The sequence below is a fragment of the Brachycentrus maculatus genome, unplaced genomic scaffold, assembly GCF_059751285.1.
Source record: "Brachycentrus maculatus isolate JH-2025_06_01 unplaced genomic scaffold, ASM5975128v1 h1tg000071l, whole genome shotgun sequence".
In the NCBI taxonomy this organism is placed as follows: domain Eukaryota; kingdom Metazoa; phylum Arthropoda; class Insecta; order Trichoptera; family Brachycentridae; genus Brachycentrus; species Brachycentrus maculatus.
The window spans coordinates 1,257,289-1,277,948 of NW_028280825.1; the positions used below are offsets into that span (position 1 = coordinate 1,257,289).

At 35.4% G+C, this 20,660-nt stretch overlaps 1 protein-coding gene across 1 annotated transcript in view; it reads right to left on the reverse strand.

Moving 5' to 3' along the window:
• Positions 1–227: 227 nt before the first annotated feature.
• The window catches only part of LOC148311174 (uncharacterized), a 39,549-nt gene continuing 19,116 nt past the window's right edge, over positions 228–20,660 (reverse strand). Inside the window, exon 2 of the mRNA XM_088257165.1 lies at positions 228–2,239. Within this exon, the coding sequence (XP_088113291.1) occupies positions 1,049–2,203 (1,155 nt within the window). The 5' untranslated portion in view covers positions 2,204–2,239 and the 3' untranslated portion in view covers positions 228–1,048. The remainder of the gene's footprint in view (positions 2,240–20,660) is intronic.

A 20,660-nucleotide genomic window follows, 5' to 3' on the forward strand; every position in this document is an offset into this window, starting at 1 on the left:
GTGATTCAAGAACAAGGTTTCTAAATTGGTTCATATATATATAGAACTTCCATGAATTTGAGTAGTGTGGTTGTCAATAATGGGTAGAATTGGTGAATGTTACACGTGTGTAAAGTGATCACTTAAACCAGCCTATGACGGTCGTCAGCCCCGTAAATGCCCAGACTTCCATATTCTTCTTCATCTTTGATGAGATATCAAAAAATAAGACTTCAGATTAATTGAACATGTAATATTTAAGTATGCCTTGTTAAAATATACGGAGAAGTGATATTATCGCGTTTAAATAACGTTCAGATTATTTAAAGATTGAGGAATTGGAGAGAATTTAAAAATAATAAAAAAGATTTAAGCGAAAAAAAATAAAGATCGTCAAAAAAAAAATGATTTAAAGTTTATTTAAATTACCTATTATTTGTATATTTTTAATATTTAAATCTAAGTTCGTGAAATATTACGTCTAATATCACAGACATTGGCATGATTTATACAAAAGGCACCGCGGAGAGGGACAGAGCGCTAGAAGCAGCTCGCCACCTCGCTCTGTGGAGAGCGTTGCATGACGAGCTGTTGGAACTCTCAGTCCCGCTCTTCTTCGGTGGTTCAAAAAGTAATCAAAAATTAATTGCCCATTTTATCGCTCAATAGTAATAAAAATACATTAAAATATATTGCCTTAATTTAAAATTTTAGTAATTGAATATAAAACATAATACGCGAAATCAAATAACTTATAGGATAGAATAGTTACGCCGCTTCGGCGGCGGACGCACGAATAGTTAAGTACCGACACGACTAAGTTGCGGTCCCGGCACGCTGCGTCGCCCGCGGCCACTGCACACAATGCGATAGTACCATAATTCGGTTCGGAAACAAAACTATCCAGGATAATGACTAACACTTCACGCCCAGGAGCTCACTTTGGTCCGTATTAAAATAATTTCCTATAGTAGTTAGGCTGGAAAACGTCCGTGTAGAAGAACGGGGCCCCGCCGTGACGCGAGTAGGGCGGGGCCGGCGGGGGCGGAGGGGAGTCCCTCGCCCCATCTCACGTCTCCAGCTCCGCGGGCAGCCCCAGGAAGGGGGCGGCTTGCTGCTCGCCCCCGCGCAGGAACGCCGCCTGGCCGCAGCTGTCCAGATAGCGACCCCCGGCCTCGCAAGTCTTGTCTCCCTTCCCGCACAGGTACATCAGCTCCTCCCGATCGCACAGGTCCTTCCCGTCATCCAACCTCAGCGCGTCCAGGATGATCTCGAACTCGGACTTGCTGGGCCGCCTCTGAGGAAACCTCTCCCTGCGGGGACTCGTGTCGCAACGCATTCTCTTGCTGGACGGCTCGTGGGTAGGACCGTTTATAGACTGAAAATACGACTTGTTTTGATTCAAATCTAGCTCGAGGATTTCTTCGAAACCGCTTTCGAAGTCGGGCTTGAGGCGGTGGGACTCGTCGCAAGAGGAGTCCGCGGAGTCCCGTGACAGGATGCGCGAAGAGTCAGATAACCGCTCCAGCACGGGGGAAGGAACCTGGTCCAGAATGACGTCGTCTTCCATGGCCGAGATGAGTCTCGGGGTTTGCGGCATGTAGAATTGGGACAAAACCTCGTGGACGTCGCAATCTTCCATGTCGCCGAAGGAGCGCTTCCTCGACCGGCACCTGGAGTCGAAATCCATGGATTTATCGCTACCCATCAGGTACCCGTCGGAAGAAAGGCGATTGGAGAAGGCCACATCCATTGACAGCGGCGGAGGTAGCGGTGTGGGTGGTTCTGGGAGGAGTTCGTGCTCCAAGGAGGGCATGTTGGCTCCTATAGCGCTGAGTTCTCTGTCTATAGACTCTAGAGCTTTGTCCAACAGTTTCTGTTTCTGTTCGGAGCTGGGAGGTCGCAGGCGTGTAACGGGAGGGGGCGCGTGCTTTAATTGTTTCTCCCTCCTCACTTCGTCTTGAAGTTTAAAATACGTGTTATTTATGCACACTGACCGTCGGAGGTTTCGGTCGGGGTCTTTGATCTTTTCTAGTTTTTCGGTGCAGATTTGGATGACCTTCTTGCGCTCCTCCTTAGCGCGGAGCTTGGCGGAGATCATAGAGGGGCGGGGGCGGTCACTGCGAGGGGGAAAGCTCCTGGAAGGGCCGAAGATGTCATCCTGGTCAGACGGCGCTTCTCCCGCTCCCAACATGTCGCTGTCGAGAGCTGTGGGCGGCGTCATGCTGCCGCCCGCTGAGACGATATGCGCTCTGAACACCTGGAAGGAAGAGAAACGTACATTAATATTACACACGAAAGAAACACGTAAAATTATAATAAATCCGCTATTCGCTATTTGATTCTTTATCAACACAATACAAACTAAGTTGGATACCCGTAAACATTTAGCAATAATAAGAGCCGCTCACGTTCTGTCGTTCACATAACGGCATTCAACGAGCGGAACCATTTGGCCTCCTGGGCGAGATCGGTGTACCGTTTCACCCAAGATTCACTTAGTACGAGTACTTAACTATCCATGTTCATGTTAGTAGCATGACGCGAGCCTTTGCTGTCAACGCCGCTAAACATACGAACGCGAATATCTCACCGAACCAATACCACCCTTGATAAAATTTACTCAAACGTTGATCGGTCGGTATCCACAAGAATATCAAGAACCTGTATTTTGCGTCACCGATTCCAGATTTAACTTTCAACCGCTCGTTATTTGAATGGAGCCGTTCACCGATAGTTTCTTCCGTTCTTCGCTTTTACTATCGGCAGTTTTTTTTACAACGCGGATGCAAGCGGTTACCGAACGGTAGTTACCTATACAGTAGGCATCCACATAGAACAAACTATAATGCGAGTCAAAACTTTGTGGTATAAAAACCGGGTTTATCTCCTCTAGAGTTCAACGAAACGGGAGCAAAATGTGCCGAATTCTACGAACTAGCTTTATGTTGTATTTATAGAAAATTATCTGAACGCTTTTTGATCGACCGACTTTATGGATTGTATCTATGTTTAATGTAAGAGGTTCGCGCATAAATAAAGAAATGAATTATTATAGTCATAATATGTCACAAAAAAAGCGCTTAGAGTGTCAGAAATAAGGACTCTAAGAAGCATATCTGGCAAGAGTCTACGAAACAGAATAAGGAACGCCAGGATAAGGGAAATACGCGAAATCGAAGATGTCGTTAGGTGGGGAAAAAATAAAGCTCAATAGAAAGCTTCTTTTCATCTCACCAATAGATGTCTCTAGTGAAGTGATTCAAGAACAATGCTTCAAAATTGGTTCATACATATGGAACTTCCGAAAATTTGAGTAGTGTGGTTGTCAATAACGGGTAGAATTGGTGAATGTTACACGTGTGTAAAGTGATCACTTAAACCAGCCTATGACGGTCGTCATCCCCGTAAATGTCCAGACTTCCATATTCTTCTTCATCTTTGATGAGATGTCAAAAAATAATATAAGAATATTGAACGTTTAGAGTTCAGCTAGCCTTGGCAGTAAAGGGGACGTCTCGGTTTTACTTTCCCGCGAAACTTTCCTTGGCAGTAAAGGGGACGTCTCGGTTTTACTTTCCCGCGAAACTTTCTAGCGCTAAAAATTGATCGCACTTGTTCATGCTCTTACACCGGCCATTACGTGAAGCTGCTTCGGCCGGATTACTTCACTGCTAACTGGAGGAGAGCGGCGAATATTCGGACAACTTGACCGGCATAACGTCCGCAGCTGTACCGACTAATAATAGAATAACTGGTTAGTGCTAACTGCACTTGATGGTTACTGAAACAATTTGCGGAACGTAAACTAGACACACTAAACTACGGCGACTGTCTCATATCGCGTCGAGAGATCACAACACTGCTACAAGCTGACGACGCGCAAAAAACGTAAACAATGTAAGTAATATTCTCAACACAAACCCTTTTTGCAAAATTCCCAGTAAATAGAATAGAATATATCTTTTATATTTTTAATGTTTACATTACAGGGAGGCCGTTGAAATGTTAGTATAAAAATCAGTCTTGAAAAAGAAGCGGTTAGCTTCGAAACCGGTTGACATTATAAATAATAATAAGTTAATAAAATATTTATAGTGATTTTAAAACAAAGTTATTTTTTATTTATAGAATATATCTACAAAAACGTCAATTATACAACTTCATAAGGAAAACAACCACCCAAAACTAGAAACAAACAGATCCCAAAGATATGAAAAATAATTTTAAAATACCCAAATGCAACACAAAACAGTACCAATAAAATTACATATCGTAGTCATACAGGAGAAAGTGACCAATATGCATTTTTTACAAAAACGTTATCATTGACTATGTGATATCTTACTAGCTTAATATTGTCCTGAAAAAATCCCGAGGGATTTTAAACTTGGAAGTATGATATATTGATTTGTTTAAAATGACTAACTGCATTAATGTTTATTTTCTTGCCAAGCAAAAGTGACTTATGACCCTCCTGAACATTTTACGTTTTGTTAGTTGGTCACTTTCTCCTGTACGACTACGATATAATTATGTAGGAATAAAAAATACAATTGCCTCCCTTACAAAGACCCTTACAGAAATTACAAATACGAGTATAAAAGACACAAACACTCTAAAAAAGAAACTTAACGAACGCTACAAGCATGTGCAGACTATACAATAAAAAATTAAATAACTCCCTCGTACCGCATAAATATGCATATATGTTACCCTGTAATTTATATATTGTTTAAATGTATAACATGATACTATAAACAAACAATAAAATTAAAATAAGTCCCCCTCCAAGGACAAGACTTCAATCGCTTTTGGAGAGGCTCAGCGCAACTTAAATTATAAGATTGTAATAAGTAGAAATGTATAGAAATTGTATAAAATAATGTTATTACGTTAAATAAAATAAAAGAATAAAATGTAGCAGCTAGTTTAGTTCATAGATTTAGTGCTATGAGTAGTATCGTGTTGGCTGTCAACGCATTATACGAGGAAGTGTTAATACTTCACACACGGTATAAACAACGGAAGACATTGATAATGTAAAAACATCAGTCCGCGATTAGAAACGCAGAGTCGCGCGTCGCTTTACTTCTGCCTGTTAGCTGTTAACATATTGGTTTCCATTTATCTCTCCGCGTGCTGTGTGCTGTCTATCGGTTGCCCATCACTGCAACTTCCATACAGCATTCCGCTCTGAAAATAGTTCTACGGCATCTTCTTGCTCCTAATATTAGCCCCGAGTATTATTACCCTACTCACGAACTCGACCACATATTATGATGAGACACTCCCGCAGATGACTGACTAATACGATTCGCATCGACGCCCAACGCTCCTCGGTCAAAAATACACTTCTTTGTGATTGTGGCGTCACACCTCCCACCTGCGATGCATCGCCAGATTATTTGTAATAATTGCCTAGTATTAAGTAATGGGAAAATTGATTTGGAGAATACATTATGGACAAGGCGTTGAAGCAACTTAGACGTATCGTGCAATCTCTATATTCGTAAACACACTAAAACACTGTGATTTGTGCATATAATGATCATATTATATTCCATAGACAAATTGTCTTGTCAAAGAGGCTTGTCTGCAGGAAGGATAGTAAGGATAGGTAAGGTAAATGTGAAAAATACATCACTAACACCCAGACTCATTGAAAAAAATCTTTCTTGAATTCATTTTGCAATTGGCAGGAACCGAACCCGCGACGCCAGTCGAGCGTCTACCCAACTATGCCACGGCGCCATTCTAATAAATATTTTTTAAAAAATCCCAGATTCGCTAGCTACATAGAAAATAATAAAACATTTAATTTGACTTATTAAGAATCTTTATTAGTTAGTTTTTTTAAACACTCGTTGATAAAAACAACTGTAGTTTTCGAAACTAGTCATGTGTAATGAAATATAAGTTATAAAGTTATGAGATTTAAATTTTTTATTTAAAAATGAAATAATCTCTTTATTATGACTGGCTAGACAGTAAGAATATTTCACAAATATAAAATTAGTTTATTTTTAAAAATAAAAATTGTAATTTCAAATTCGTTTGGTTCGGTATTCATTCGTCCTTCGGCAACGAATTAATGACGAATATAGAAATATCACTGTATCGCAAGTTTAGTGAGAGTATGTACCTAATGCATGAATTCATATTATTAGGTCCCGCTTGATAAAACACAGGCTTGAGGTTTGACGTTATTATCAAGGTAATGTTTGTATTTGTACAGCTTCTGCATGTGTAGTGGTCTCTTCAAATGTCATATTATTAAGATCTATAGACTTTATACCGCACGTCGAATTTATCGTCGCTCGTACCAACGTTATATGTGCGCACCAATTTCCATCATTGCACGTGCCGAATGAGATTCAAATACAGATAAGTGCGATATTCCATGGATTCAATTTGGGTTTACTAAATTACCTAATTACGTTTAAAACTATCCTCAAATCCATTATTCATCAAATCAAAAGTATAGTTACAATAACTGAATATATATATATATATATATATATATATATATATATATATATATATATATATATATATATATATATATATATATATATATATATATATATATATATATATATATATATATATATATATATATATATATATATATATATATATATATATATATATATATATATATATATATATATATATATATATATATATATATATATATATATATATATATATATATATATATATATATATATATATATATATATATATATATATATATATATATATATATATATATATATATATATATATATATATATATATATATATATATATATATATATATATATATATATATATATATATATATATATATATATGCAGCTAGGCTCTTGTCTGTGTGACACCTTCCACTGCATTGTCCAAAGTCCGGTTTTTCAGATATTTATATGCCTGCCTTCTACATATACCATACATACTAACATGTTTAAAAACCTAAGCGGATCTTCCCCGTGTATTTATATAACACATGGGAGATCCCATTTAGCATCATTCTTATTTGCTTTAGCAAATAAAAATTAAGCTTAAATTAATTATGGAATTATTCGGGTGAATTTAAGCACTGATTGAGTCGTAATTGAGGAATTCATTTTAATAATTGAGTAATTTATTCGATTAATAAGAATAATCGATTAAGTAGCTACTTATCTACTAAAAATAACCATTAAAATATGACTGCTGATCGATGACAATTGGCAAAGAATGGATAATCGATAAACTAAGAGAATTTTGTAGAAATTGTAGAAACTCGTTTATTATTTATGGTCTTGTCTCTTTGTCAATTAGATTACATCCGATAACTCTATCAAAGATCTGTATTTAAAATGAACAAGGTGACATTTTGGTGTTAATTTTTAGTAGAGGGTTGACCCCTCTACTAAAATCAAAGTTTAAACCATCTTAGTGAACTCGATCGCTTCAATATTGTGTATAAAAAAGGAATTTCACTTATTATTTATTACTTAAAATTTAAAGCCCCTGATTTATAATTAAAAGCTATGTTTAAAAACTATATATTAAAAAATAAAAATAATGTTACGAATGTCGATAACATGGAATCTTTGAGTAGACCATATTTAATATTAGATGCCCCATCACACTTTCCACGAAATAAATTTAATGACTAAGAAGACGAAAGCATTTTAAACCGCTTACGTGTGATTCAATTCTGAAAAAAAATACAAAGCGCTAAATTATACATATCTCAACACTAAAAAAATGTTTGAACAACGTTTTTCCGTGACTATGGAGTCCAAGTGTTTATATTATTCACGTGTGTGTGTGAACGTAACTATACAGGATTATGAAATGAAATCTGAAGGCAAAAGTAGTGAAAGTACTGAAAAAGAGGGAAGTAAAAAAAAAACGGATTTACATAGTTTCGTTTATACAAATACAGACGTATGAAGAAAGAATGTACATAAATAATTATAAAATTGTAATAGAAAAAACAGTTACTTGAAAACACTATATTATTTTATCAAGTTGGTAGTGAATGATATAACAATGTGTTATATTTTTTCCGACAGCATGAAAGTGGTATCGTGTGTATCGGTTCCTATTTAAATGACTGCTACTATACTAATGACTTCTGTAGTGGAATTTTGTATTAGCGAATTCATTCAATAATCGACCGTTGAACTATATTTAGCTGGTTTTCAAAACATATTACAAACATAAAAACTATTTAGTCTTGAAGTGTTTCGGTTGAATTTATTGGTTAACAAGCTACACGTAGATTTGGCTCAGTCTGATGAAATGGAAAAGAAAGTAAAAATCACATATTTCTGATACGTTACATTTCACTATGAGAATATTTAAAATCTTTGACACAATATTGCAATCGAAAAAAAGGTGAATTGATAGCAGATTTTAAGAAGCACGCTGTGCGGACAGCGTGCTTCTCATGGCGGCATGAGCAGTGTTTAGTATTGCGTGTGTTGCTGTTACGTTCAACAGATGGCGCTCTCATTGCGGTCACAAAAGTTGTTTTAAAAAAATACCTGTCACAGGTAAAAACACCTGTCACGATCTGTATATGTGTCAATAATAATACGCGCGTACGCGAATGCAATATTGTGTCAAAATTTCAAAAGAAATCTGATAATTATTTTAGGAAATTTAATAGTTTGAACAAACGAACATTTAAATGTTCATTTATATGGATAAAATACTATTTATTGTTGAAAAAAATCACTGAGGAATATAAAATTCGACTAGCGATAAAAATATTCAGTATACAAAGATACAATATCTTTTGTACATACTTAACATAAGCCGATAGTATATATCTTTTTTTTTATCTGGCATTTTTATGCTCTCTTAATGAACATTTTTTTTGCTAAAGAATCAAAGTTCAAAGCGACTTTTAGTTAGCAGAACGGAATATTAAAGAAACACAACTTAATTCATAAATTTCTCGATATTTCTTCGTTTCCATGAAAACGCAAAATTCCAAGATATTGATTGAAGTTTTTCAAAGAAATTTTCAGTAGGGGTTGATGTTTTAATATGGGCTCTCTTTATTGTGGAAAGGTCACGTTGTTGAGTGTGGGGGTCAATATAAAATGGTGACCTTAGGTCGTTTGAAAGTGGGCGGATTTCAATCATTATGACTAGTGGGCCATGGTCAAACACGCGCTGTTATTCCGAGTAACACTTTTTTGCGTTTTCGCAGACTGATGACACCGAATCGCGTTTTAATACAGAAGTTATTATATCAGCATAATTCTAGAAAATTCTAGTTTCTTGCTACAGTTCCCTTTGAATTCAGGTTTAGTGTATCACAGCATTTTGGATGTATCCAGATCCTTGTTCGCGAATCTAGGTTACTGTACTTAGAAGTTTTTTTTACATTGTAAAAACATTTTTTACATAAAAAAAAACAGATTTATGAAAAAGGAATTGGACACTCCAAAATGCTTTGAATAAAATAAGTGGTCAAATCATAAGCTGCATAAAATATTAATATCATGTTTTCAGGCATCTCCCAGTATGTAAATTATTCGGTAAGGATCTAAAAAAAAGAAGCTGAAATAAAATTAAAATAAATTACTCAAATCTTACGTAGATACTGCAGTGAACTTGCATATGAAGCGATGCATGAATTTTACTAAATATTATATATTTTTTTAAATTTAACGTTTGAATTTTAATCTGATTTTACCATATATAATATTATAAAGTGAGCACTTTCGGTAATAAACCCAGTAAATACCCAGACATCCATATTCTTCTTCATTTATGTTGAGATGTCTAAATGTATAATATATTATTGGTAAATATAATCTGTTAAACAACTTAACAAAATTCGAACAATGACACAAAATATCACTAAATTATATTTTTTACAAGTTTTTGATGACCTTAAAAGCGGTCAATATCGGGTTGTGGACGCGGTAGAGAGTGAGTCCGAGTTTCTGGGTTAGAACCTACTCTACCACAATTTGATACCTATTTTTAATAATGAGCCGCTTAGGTTCACAGAAATATGTACTGTGAAATTTGAAGTATTTTTGTAAATAATAAAAACACAAAAATTTATCTTATTAATAATAATAAACAAGTAAAATGGCATTTATTTTGAAGATTATTTTTAGTAATAAGATTGTATTTAAAAAAAATCATGTCAGCACTTCGGTAAAAACCCCAGAGATGGCAATGGTTACATAAAAATGTACGAAGCGGAAGTGTACTAAAAAGTTGTTTACGTTTTGCACGCGCCAGAAACAACGCATTTTATAACATACCTGCGCATTGTTAGGTGGTAAATAATAATCGAGAACCAGTACACGAACGTTTCGTGTATTTATTTCAATATCCAGAGCTGGCGAGTTGATTCGCGGCGGACAATGGAGTCGCATAACGGGTTGCGACATTTTCGGAGATTAGCCCCCTTAGTATTCGTCCGTAGCTAGCGGCAAGGCCGTCGCCACAACCGGTACTCGGAGAACGAACGCGAGAGAAAGTACCGGATCCCGAATCGAAACGGTCACGCTTATATAAAGCCCGTAACGAGAAGATCGGGTTCCTTTTACTCGAGGGACGCACTGCCGGATCCGCTCGCGGCGGCTGCATTGCCCATTACCGCGACACTAATTTGATTTCACAATATAGCAACCAAGATTCATTTCTCAAAGTTCAATTTTGAAAATAATACTAAAAGTTCCGAGACGAACCCAACATATCGCTCACTCCTTTCCTCCGTCATAAATCAAAAATCGTCAATTTTCAGTTGTGCATGTTTTCGGAATGCCCAGAAAATATACTATATCCCAGCAAACGAGGCAAATTTTTAACTAAATATTTACCCGCTACAGGGCAGAAAATGTTGTTTTTGCATTTTGAAGAAAAGGTATTGTTTAATTTTTTTTATTTTTAAAATACTAAATATTTTTCAAATAGAGAAAAAACCTTCAGGTTTCACCTAAAAAGATCTGTTGCACTGTAAAAAGTTAAATAAGTGGCTTGATATTTATTTTTAATACATTGTATTATATTTTAAACATTAAAAACGTTCTCCTGGAAAACTCAGTGAGGGCACATTATCGTAATCTGTAGTTTTTAATTATGTATAAGTATATGATGAAAATAAATAAGTAAAAATAAATAAATGGTTAATGTCTATTTATCGATGGTAAAAAATAAAAATAATGGCCACTTTAGATTAGGGCGCTGCGTGGCGATCTTAAGATGGTCAAATTGCGTGTCTTTTATTTTATAAATAACGTCGTGTCTCTCACATTAGTAGACACGTAACGTTAACAATGGATTTTTCTCACGATGTGATACTATTGGCTTATAAATTTATATGAAAAATCGCAAGACTATCGGTACGATTATTATTGAAATCTGTTGATAAATAAGGTTTAAAGTATTCATATTTGAATAAAACGAAAAACGGACACTTCTATACGTCATCAAATTTTACGTCATTGGGTGTGTTATGCGGGGTTTCCCTTTATGTATCTGCTTTATAGAGCTGTAATAGTAGTAGTGTGGATTATTTTCTGTGACTTCATCCGTTGCCAACTTATGAAAATGATGGATGCTCTTCATAGTGCCTGAATGATGTCAGTAACAGTTTGGCATTGAATAAAAGGTAAGTAAGCACTAATAATATTGAGGTAAAAAAATACTGTATTTCTATTTCAAATTTAAAATAAAGTAATATAATTTCCATGTTTCGGCGAAGTTCGTAATTAATTTTATCTGTTGTTGTGGGAAAATTCGTGAAAATTCCGAAACACTAAGTAAACAAAGATATACACGTTCGGAGAACGGCCAGTTCTTTCTCGGTCGGCGCTCTTTGCCGTAGAATACTTCGAAAAACTAACATGACATTATAATAAATACCAGAAAAGTGGGCCTCTATATCAAACAAGTTGAATAAAAAATTTAAAAAGCGCGTAAGCAAAAGAAGCGTCGTAGTAAAAATGTAAGAGGTAGCTCTTAGCGTCCGATGGTCGATACAACAGAAGCTTATTACGAGAATAAACTAAACTAAAAGTTACTGCGTCGGGTCTAATCCGATCTCGGCTATCAACAAGTCCCGATCTGAGTAACCTCGCGAGAAGAAATCCGGCACACGCCAAAAAGTTATTTACACTTAAGTAATATTAATCAAACTAGACCCGATGACAGAATCTTTCGACTCCATGGCCCCCTTTTACATTTGTGTTAGAATCACAATCAAGAGCGTTTAGTGGAAAATCTCTTTATGAAAATTCGACAGAAGTTTTTGAAGTCGAAAAAAAATTCCAGGAAGAGTGGTGCGTTCGGCTAAAAACAATGAGATTCCGAAAATCGGTATCTGTAATTTCAAACAGTACGCGGAATCGGAGTGGGGAATATTGGTGACATCAGGAACGGAGCAACACATTATGTGACGTCGTTATACCGTAATCAGCGTAGAGCCGTGAGGTGGATGTCGGGATAAAGACGGTGTTCTGTAAAAAGGGCGAACCAGATCATAATTTTGAACCAGTGATTTTAAATATTAACGTAATTTTTACTTTATTTATATATTTGGCGTTTAATTTGTAGAACTCCGTTTTAATTTATGTTTAAAATATTAAAGTTAAAAACTGATTTTCAGAGTCTACTAAATTGTATTTTATTATTAAAAACACATAAAAATCTTATTTATGAGAATTGTCTCGTTTTGTTGTGGCATTTTCAAACTGCTGTGAAGATTAAATAGACTGAGGGTCCTTATATAGCTGTACAATTCTAGATAATACTTAGTCTTTTCAGGTATAACATGTGCAGTAATAATTATGGGAGCAAACAATAGTAATTTTTACTGTCAATTATATACAAGTACATACACATATTTTTGGTTAAACCGCGTAAAAATATATCGTTCTAGCAAAGTGTTGGCTGAGTTTGAATAGTAAAACAAATTTGAAACATTTTAGCTAGGTTTGATACAAAAACAACAACAAAAAAATCTAGAATTGAGAAATTTATTGTTACTTTTAAGAATACCCACATGTTACTTATCAGAATATTTTTATAAATTTGACTCGTAAAGCATGAAGTTTAAAAAAAAGGTTTATGTAACTCTATCCGGGTATTACGTGATTATGTATGTAAATTCATATATAATCGGAATATTATCATTAGATCAGGTATTATTACCATTAGTGGGTAGAAACTTTAACTCAACAATCTACGGACTAAATGAAAAACATTCAGGGTACTCGGCTGTCCAAATTTAAAACACAGTAAGGGACATTTTTTTGTAGTAGGTTTTTTTTGCATTTATGGACTAAGTAGACTCTGCTTAGTCCAAAAATGCAAAAAAAACCTACTACAAAAAAAATGTCCCTTACTGTGTTTTAAATTTGTACAGCCGTACTGGCTACGATCGACTCGGTCACGCACACTATCGTAATACCAACGGTACCTACCGCCAAGAGTAATTCATTTTCAAAATTAATTTAGGAAACAATAAAACGAATCACCTAGATAAGGTTACGGTTACACGCGGCGATTCGTAAAACGTATCAATTTCTTTTGCCGCGTTTGAAATCGATAGAACAATGGTCATGGTATTAAATCGACATCTCATCGAATATGGAAGTCTGGGTATTTACTGCCATAACGACCGTCATGTAAAAAAGCTTCTACATCTCACCAATAGATGTCTCTTGTGAAAATTCTAGTGATTCTTGTACAATGTTTCAAAATTGGATCATACATGTATATAGAACCTCCAAGAATTTGAGTAGTGCGGTTGTCGATAGTGGGTAAATTTGGTGAATGTAATACGTGTGTATAACATTACTTAAACCGGCCTATGACGGTCGTAAAACCCGTAAATGACCAGATTTCCAATTGCTGCTTCATTTATCTTGAGATATCAAAAATAATGTAAAACTACTTTTAATCCTAATTGAAGGTAATGCAGATTTGTGAACAAGTATTTTGGACACACTCAAAATGTTGTTTAACTGTTTCCGCTGAAATTCCGCAAAAAAAAACATTTCTACAGTTACTTTTGTTAGCCTTTAAAATCTTTTGCAAATATGCAAAAAAAAATTGTTTTAAATTTATAACTGCAGATAGCATCATTCATACGGCATGGAGAGCGTAAAACGCGCACTTTTCGTGTTGGTTCCGTTGCTCTTTTTCGTAAAACGGTTCGGCGGGCGTCTAGTCAGGGATGTTGAACCGGAACTGGTTCTCGGCTGTGGGCCGGCTGCCCGGCACCTGCCCTCCGCTCGCGACCCGCCATATGTTCCCCGCGCCGAGCTAATTCGACACGATTTCACGTGTAGACGTGCACCAACACGTGGGACCATGGAATTCCGTGCTGTCTCTGCCCATTGTGGGTACGGACGGAGAGAAAAACGATGCACCGACGGCAAACTGGCTGGTTACATATTCTTATCTAGCACCCAGTGATAAATATGTACTAACTAAATTTAATAAAACAATACTTATGTTAATGTTTTAGTTATATTTTTACTAAAAAAAAATAAACAAAAACTTGTTTACCGGGGCGCATTTCATATAGGCAGAAAAGCAGTACCAATTCTAATTTATTTACCTTACGAAGCAGAACCTAGCTTACCTTACTACAACCTCTACTGCCTACCCTAGAAAGTAGTACCAGCTTACCTTAAATACCTCTACTGCCTTAATTAATTATCTGTGCACACCATTGCCTATATTTATTGAGTTTCAGACCATAGACATCAACAAACAGAGCCGCCAATAATTTAGCAATGACACCAACATTAAAATAACTCCATCGTTTCTGTGACGTCATTCATTGCCAACTTACGAAAATAACGTTTTTTTTCGAAGACGAATTTTCCAAAAGAAAATGATGAGTGAAAATATGAAATATATCGGCTGTTATAAATACAAAACGAGTCTAATACAATCCTTTATAGGTTGAGTTTGTTCAATTAGATATTCCTCCCGTCTGACAAAGATCCATTCAGTTTTGACGGCGCACCGTACACAACGCCAAGAGGCAACCAGTGATCACAAAGCGAGCGCCAAGACGCGGAGTTTGTATCGCGGCGTGACGTCACACGCGTGGGCCGCCTGACGGCTACGTCACACGGCGCCATACGTCAGAGTAACAGCGAACAGCGATCGCTCGCCTGTTGCACGGTTCGCTTTTTATTGTTCCCCATGCAAAGCGAAACGCGCTACATTTTAACGGACGCGCTATGCGTCTCATGTAAAACGGTTCAAAATAGAATAACTATGAAAAATATAACATATGAACGATGTCTCATAATAACAATTAACTGTATGATTTACATTATTTTTGGCATCTCAACTTGGCATTTACAGGGCTTGCGACCGTCGTAGACTGGTTAAAGTGATCACTTTACAAACGTGTAACATTCACTAATTCTACCTATGATTGAGAAACACACACTTTTCAAATTCTTGAAACTTCTAGATATATTGATCAAACTTTCGACATTGGCAGGTAGAGAGGATAGAACGCCACACCACTATGTCTTTGCAAACATTTTTCGCATCTTCCACATTCATGCATACCAGCCGATTATTCCTTCTTCTGACTTTTGAGCTGACCACTTTTTTTACAAGTATTTGAAATACTCGCCTGATTTTCCTCGGTCTTCCTATCCTCCTATCACCAACCACATTCACCCCATTAATTTATTTTACTATCCTTTCTTCCAAACCATCTCAACACGTCTTTCTTAATTTACATGCTATTAAAAACGGCGATAGTATCCGCTTGTGACCTGACTGACCACTTTCAAGTATTTGAAATACTTGATCACGTCAAGTTTTTCTCGGTCTTCATCTGCTCCTATTACCAACCACATTCGCCTCATAAATTTGTTTTGTTATCCTTTCTTCTAAACCTTCTCAACACACCTTTCTAAATTTACATGGTATTAAAAACCGCGATAATATCCTATTCTGTGAAGCCATACTCGCTTCTGTATCGAACATTAACCGATAACGGGGTATCTTGATAAAGAAATATGTACGACGAAGCTCGGATCAAGGAGAGGTCACCAACACCCGAACGCCTATATGAAATTAAGTGATGAACAAGTCACTCCATGAAGAGTGGCGATAAAAAACATAAAGACACTCGAAATCAATTACAAGAGCGTGTTACACTGCCCCATAGGCTCTCTTCTCAGTTTCTCTCTGCTCTCTTCCAGTACACATCGCTGGCTGACTATAAATTAGCTCAGTATAACATACATGAAGTCTCACCATAGATGTCTCTAGTGAAATTCTGGTGATTCAAGCACTATGTTTTAAATTTGAACAATATATCGTCCTCGTACAGAAGAAAATGACCAAGTGCAATTTTTATAAGAACGTGATTATTGACTATTTGACATCTTACTAGCTTAATGTTGACCTGGAAAAAATCCCAAAGCGATTTTAAACTTGGAAGTATTATATATAAGTATTGACTTGTTAAAAATGACAAAGTTTATTGATGACAAGAGTGAAACAACGGTTAAATGGCTGTCCTGAACATTTTACGTTTTGTTAGTCACTTTCTCCTGTACGACTACGATATATACAAAGATAAGTTCCAAGAATTTGAGTAGTGTGGTTATCAGTCGTGGGTAAATTGCTCAGTTTAGCATACATAAAGTCTCACAATATATGTCTCTTGTGAAATTCTAGTGATTCAAGCACTATGTTTCGGATTTGAACAATATATGCAGAAGTTCCAAAAATTTTAATAGTGTGGATGTCAATCATGGGTAAAATCGGTGAATATTGAGATGCCAAAAAATAATTTGTAACCATGGCTAAAATGTTCATTTACAAACACATCCACACAAATTAATGGTGACGTTCGGCTGAGGACGTCTGCCGCAACACCTGAAGCTGTCGAATGGTCGTTTCGTTAATGGGAGCTCTCCGAGGTAATGGAGTGACCTCGCGGGGGGGTTGACCTCGCTAATGACCGCTGAAAAAAAAATCTACGTGACCTCAAAATAACGATTGACGATTACATTCATGCCTATTTGAAAAATGTAACATTATCGATCAGTAATAAGATGGTGTTTGAAAATGATGCTGAATGCATCGAAACACGTGTCACGATAGATTTTAAGAAATACTGGTATTTACCAAGTAAAACTAAAATTAAAAATGGATAGATATTATTACTAAGTGACTGCCGAACCAATTAATGAAAATAATAATAGAATTTTGTCACTAAAATAGCAAACTGTACTTGGGAACTAGATAAAGAAATATCAAAAACAGATTAAATCCTTTATGTCATGGCAATTTTATTTACTTGGTCGTTTTTTGTGGTGATTTCAGAATTCAATATGTTTATACGATTTCCCTCTATATTTTCCTAATTTATGATAACGTATATATGATCCAGACCATAGAAAACTAAATTTAACACATACCTCTTTTTGTCAAAAGAACTTTGATAATTATGCAATAACGTCGTACAACCCACTTCTACTATCCACAGCCATTAAATAACGAGACTAAGTACATAAGAGCTATGCATAAATGGATAATAAGATTTAGTAGTTCTGAAATAGATCGCATCATTCGGCCATGTCGTATTTGATTGCATGACATAAACAGTGCTCTTTCATGTAATTTTATAAATAAATGTAGTAAAATGTATCTTCGGCACTGGAAAATTCAGTGAGGGCACATTATTGTAATTTGTAATTATGTGTATGATAAAATAAAAATAAAAGTATATTTTATTCAAACTACATACTTAAACACGTAGAAATAAAATAAAAATGTATTGATTATCTTATCAAATGAGTTAGCGTTTGAAATGAATATTGTGTTATTTGAGCACGTATGTGGAAGATATTCACGATTGCTCTCCGCTTTGCCAATATATTCATTGCTTTGCCAATAACACATTGGGCGTTATCAGCTCGTACGGCGCAATATTGATCTATGTTGGGATTTATCAACAGAATAAATATTATAATAGTGCGGTAAGCGTATTTTGTTGAGGATTTTTTTATCTAAATTCTCGGCAATCACCGTGTTTATGCATTTCGTAAGCGCTGCACAGTGGGGTATATTGGCGATCTGGGCGGCCAATATTATTTTTCGTTCTAAATCGATTCCAAATATGCCTTTTGACTAATTCATTGTATTATATGGAGATATTTTTTACTTATCGTAAAAAAAAAAAAAAATTTTTTTTTTTAATAAATGCAAATCGTAGTAAATAATTTAAAAAATATTAGTCCGAGAAAGATGGCCATGGTTCCTCGTCCGGACACAGTTCTTCTTCCGCTTTTAATATAAGCGATTTCTTCATTTGTTATTTTTTTTGTTTCCTTCATAAATCGTATTCTTATTGGACGACAATAACGTGGTGAAGAAGGAATTGGGTTTTGCCAAATAACCTTATTATTCAAGGAACAAATAAGTTGTAGGGGCACAAACGAACTCTTAAATATGTTTGCATCGGAGTCTGCATCATTTAAAAACGTTTGTTTATATTGAGCTTGTTGTGCTCCATCACAACCCCACTTGCACATTTAAACTAATGTTTCTCTTTCTTTTTTATTAAAATTTTGTAAACATTCTTCTAAATGTGTCAATAGTCGCGTGGTAGTGTGATCCATTAAACTCTGTAGGTTTACTTCGGCACAAGTTTCAGTTACTCTGTAAGCTTCCTTAGCAGGGTAACACTCGAGTTTTGCTTTTTGTAAGATACTGTAACACGGGTATAGTTTTTTATGAGAACTCCTTACTATTTCATATTGCCTTCTCGAAAGATCGGCTTCAACAAAAATAGATAAAGCTTGTGATGGAGTCAATTGCGTTATCCGGGTATTTTTTTGCTGGCAACGAGAATACGCTTTCTTATATTTGGTAGCACGCTTAGGTGTACAGATAATTTCTTTCAACACCAAAGAAGCATCTCTCATCCCGCTTTCTCCTAACTTTGACCGAGTAGCATGGGTGAGCACATCTAATTCAATATGTTTGCGCAAATCTTCAGTTTTCCTTCTTTTGCTTCTCTGACTTGATTCACCAAACGACTTTGATGGTCGTCCTGATCGATTCATTACCCAAGGAATTGTAAAAGTTCCGTCAAGCCAATTTTCATTTTTTATCAAGAATGTTTCCTCCTTTCTGATTGCATTAGTCTATCTTCGTTTCATTTCAGACTTGAAATGCGAAAAATCGTTTTTAATTTTCATTGCACACTCGTCAGAAAAATTATCTAATTGTAAAAGGTACTTTTGCAAGCATTCTAATTTTTCATTCATTTTATTAGCATTTTGTTGCTGCATGATAATAAATAACTGTTTTCTAGTCATTATTCTAACATCTACTGGTCCTAAAATAAAAATGTAACAATTTAAAGATAAAAAAATGTACGTAGTTCAGTTTTCATTATTGTGCTGACTCATCTTAAAAGAGCGATTTCTTGCAAAAGAGCAAAATTCTGCAAAAAAAATTTCAATTTATATAAAGAAAGAGGGCTAAGCTATTTGATACAATCAAAATTATAGCCGGATAACACTCGGAAGCACAACTAAATATCCTTTATTTAAAAAAAAAATGAAGGAAAAATCCATTTAAAGGCACTTATTTAAATTAGTTTTTTTTAGTAAATATGTTAGCTATTGCAACTTAAATCTATGTACAATACACTATCTTACCTGTTTGATCACAATCCATTATTAAATTGTATACGTGTAATACAAAAAAATAATAATAATCACTGAAATGTTTGCGTACTAAACGAACAGCGAAAGAGAAACACGTGCACTCACAATAACAACAACTTTGCGACTGACCATTAGACACGTGAGATGAGCGTGGGGGGGATACAATTATTGCATGTCATCAACAAAATACTCTATTTCATGTTGATATATTTTTCATACACCTGCGACAATGTTTTTAAAAGTGACTTTTGGCCGCCCAGATCGCTAATATACCCCACTGTGCGCTGGACAAATATAACACTTTTATGGCTGAATTGTTACCGCCACCTGAACAGTAGGAAGTGTGGAACAGCGAACAGATATGTATATTATTTATTGGATTTAAGTTTTGTACTTGACTGTAATTTGTATGACTGTAAGAGCGTTTGTGCACTTCGCGGAATTACACCGTCCGGCAGTCCGGTTTTTAAAAAGAAAAGCGACTTCGAATTTATTCATTGATTTGAGGAATGACACGTTGATTATAAGAAAATATTGAACAATTGTATAATACCACTTAATGGGTTTTATTTATTAAGTTTCACTATTCACCTGTAGATGAAAACAACTGTACTTTTCGAAACTAGTCGTGTGTAATGAAATTAAACTAAAAAGTGGTATGATAGAAGTGTTTAATTTTTTTTAAATAGCAAACAGATACACACGGCGGCAAATTACACCGAACACAATACTTGTTACTTCATTTTGTGTTCTTATAAGAATTATTGATTAAGAACAGGTTTTTAATATCAAACTCGACGCGTTTTGATATAGAAACTAGTTATATTCATGAAACTGTCAAGCAGATTATTTTCTTGTACAGTTTAAAATTAGTTGAGACATTAGCCATTAGCTATAACCAGGGCTTTTTTTTCATATAACGCGATTGAACGCCGTTCCGGCACCTTTTTTGCGGATAAATTTAATTTTCAAGATCAATTA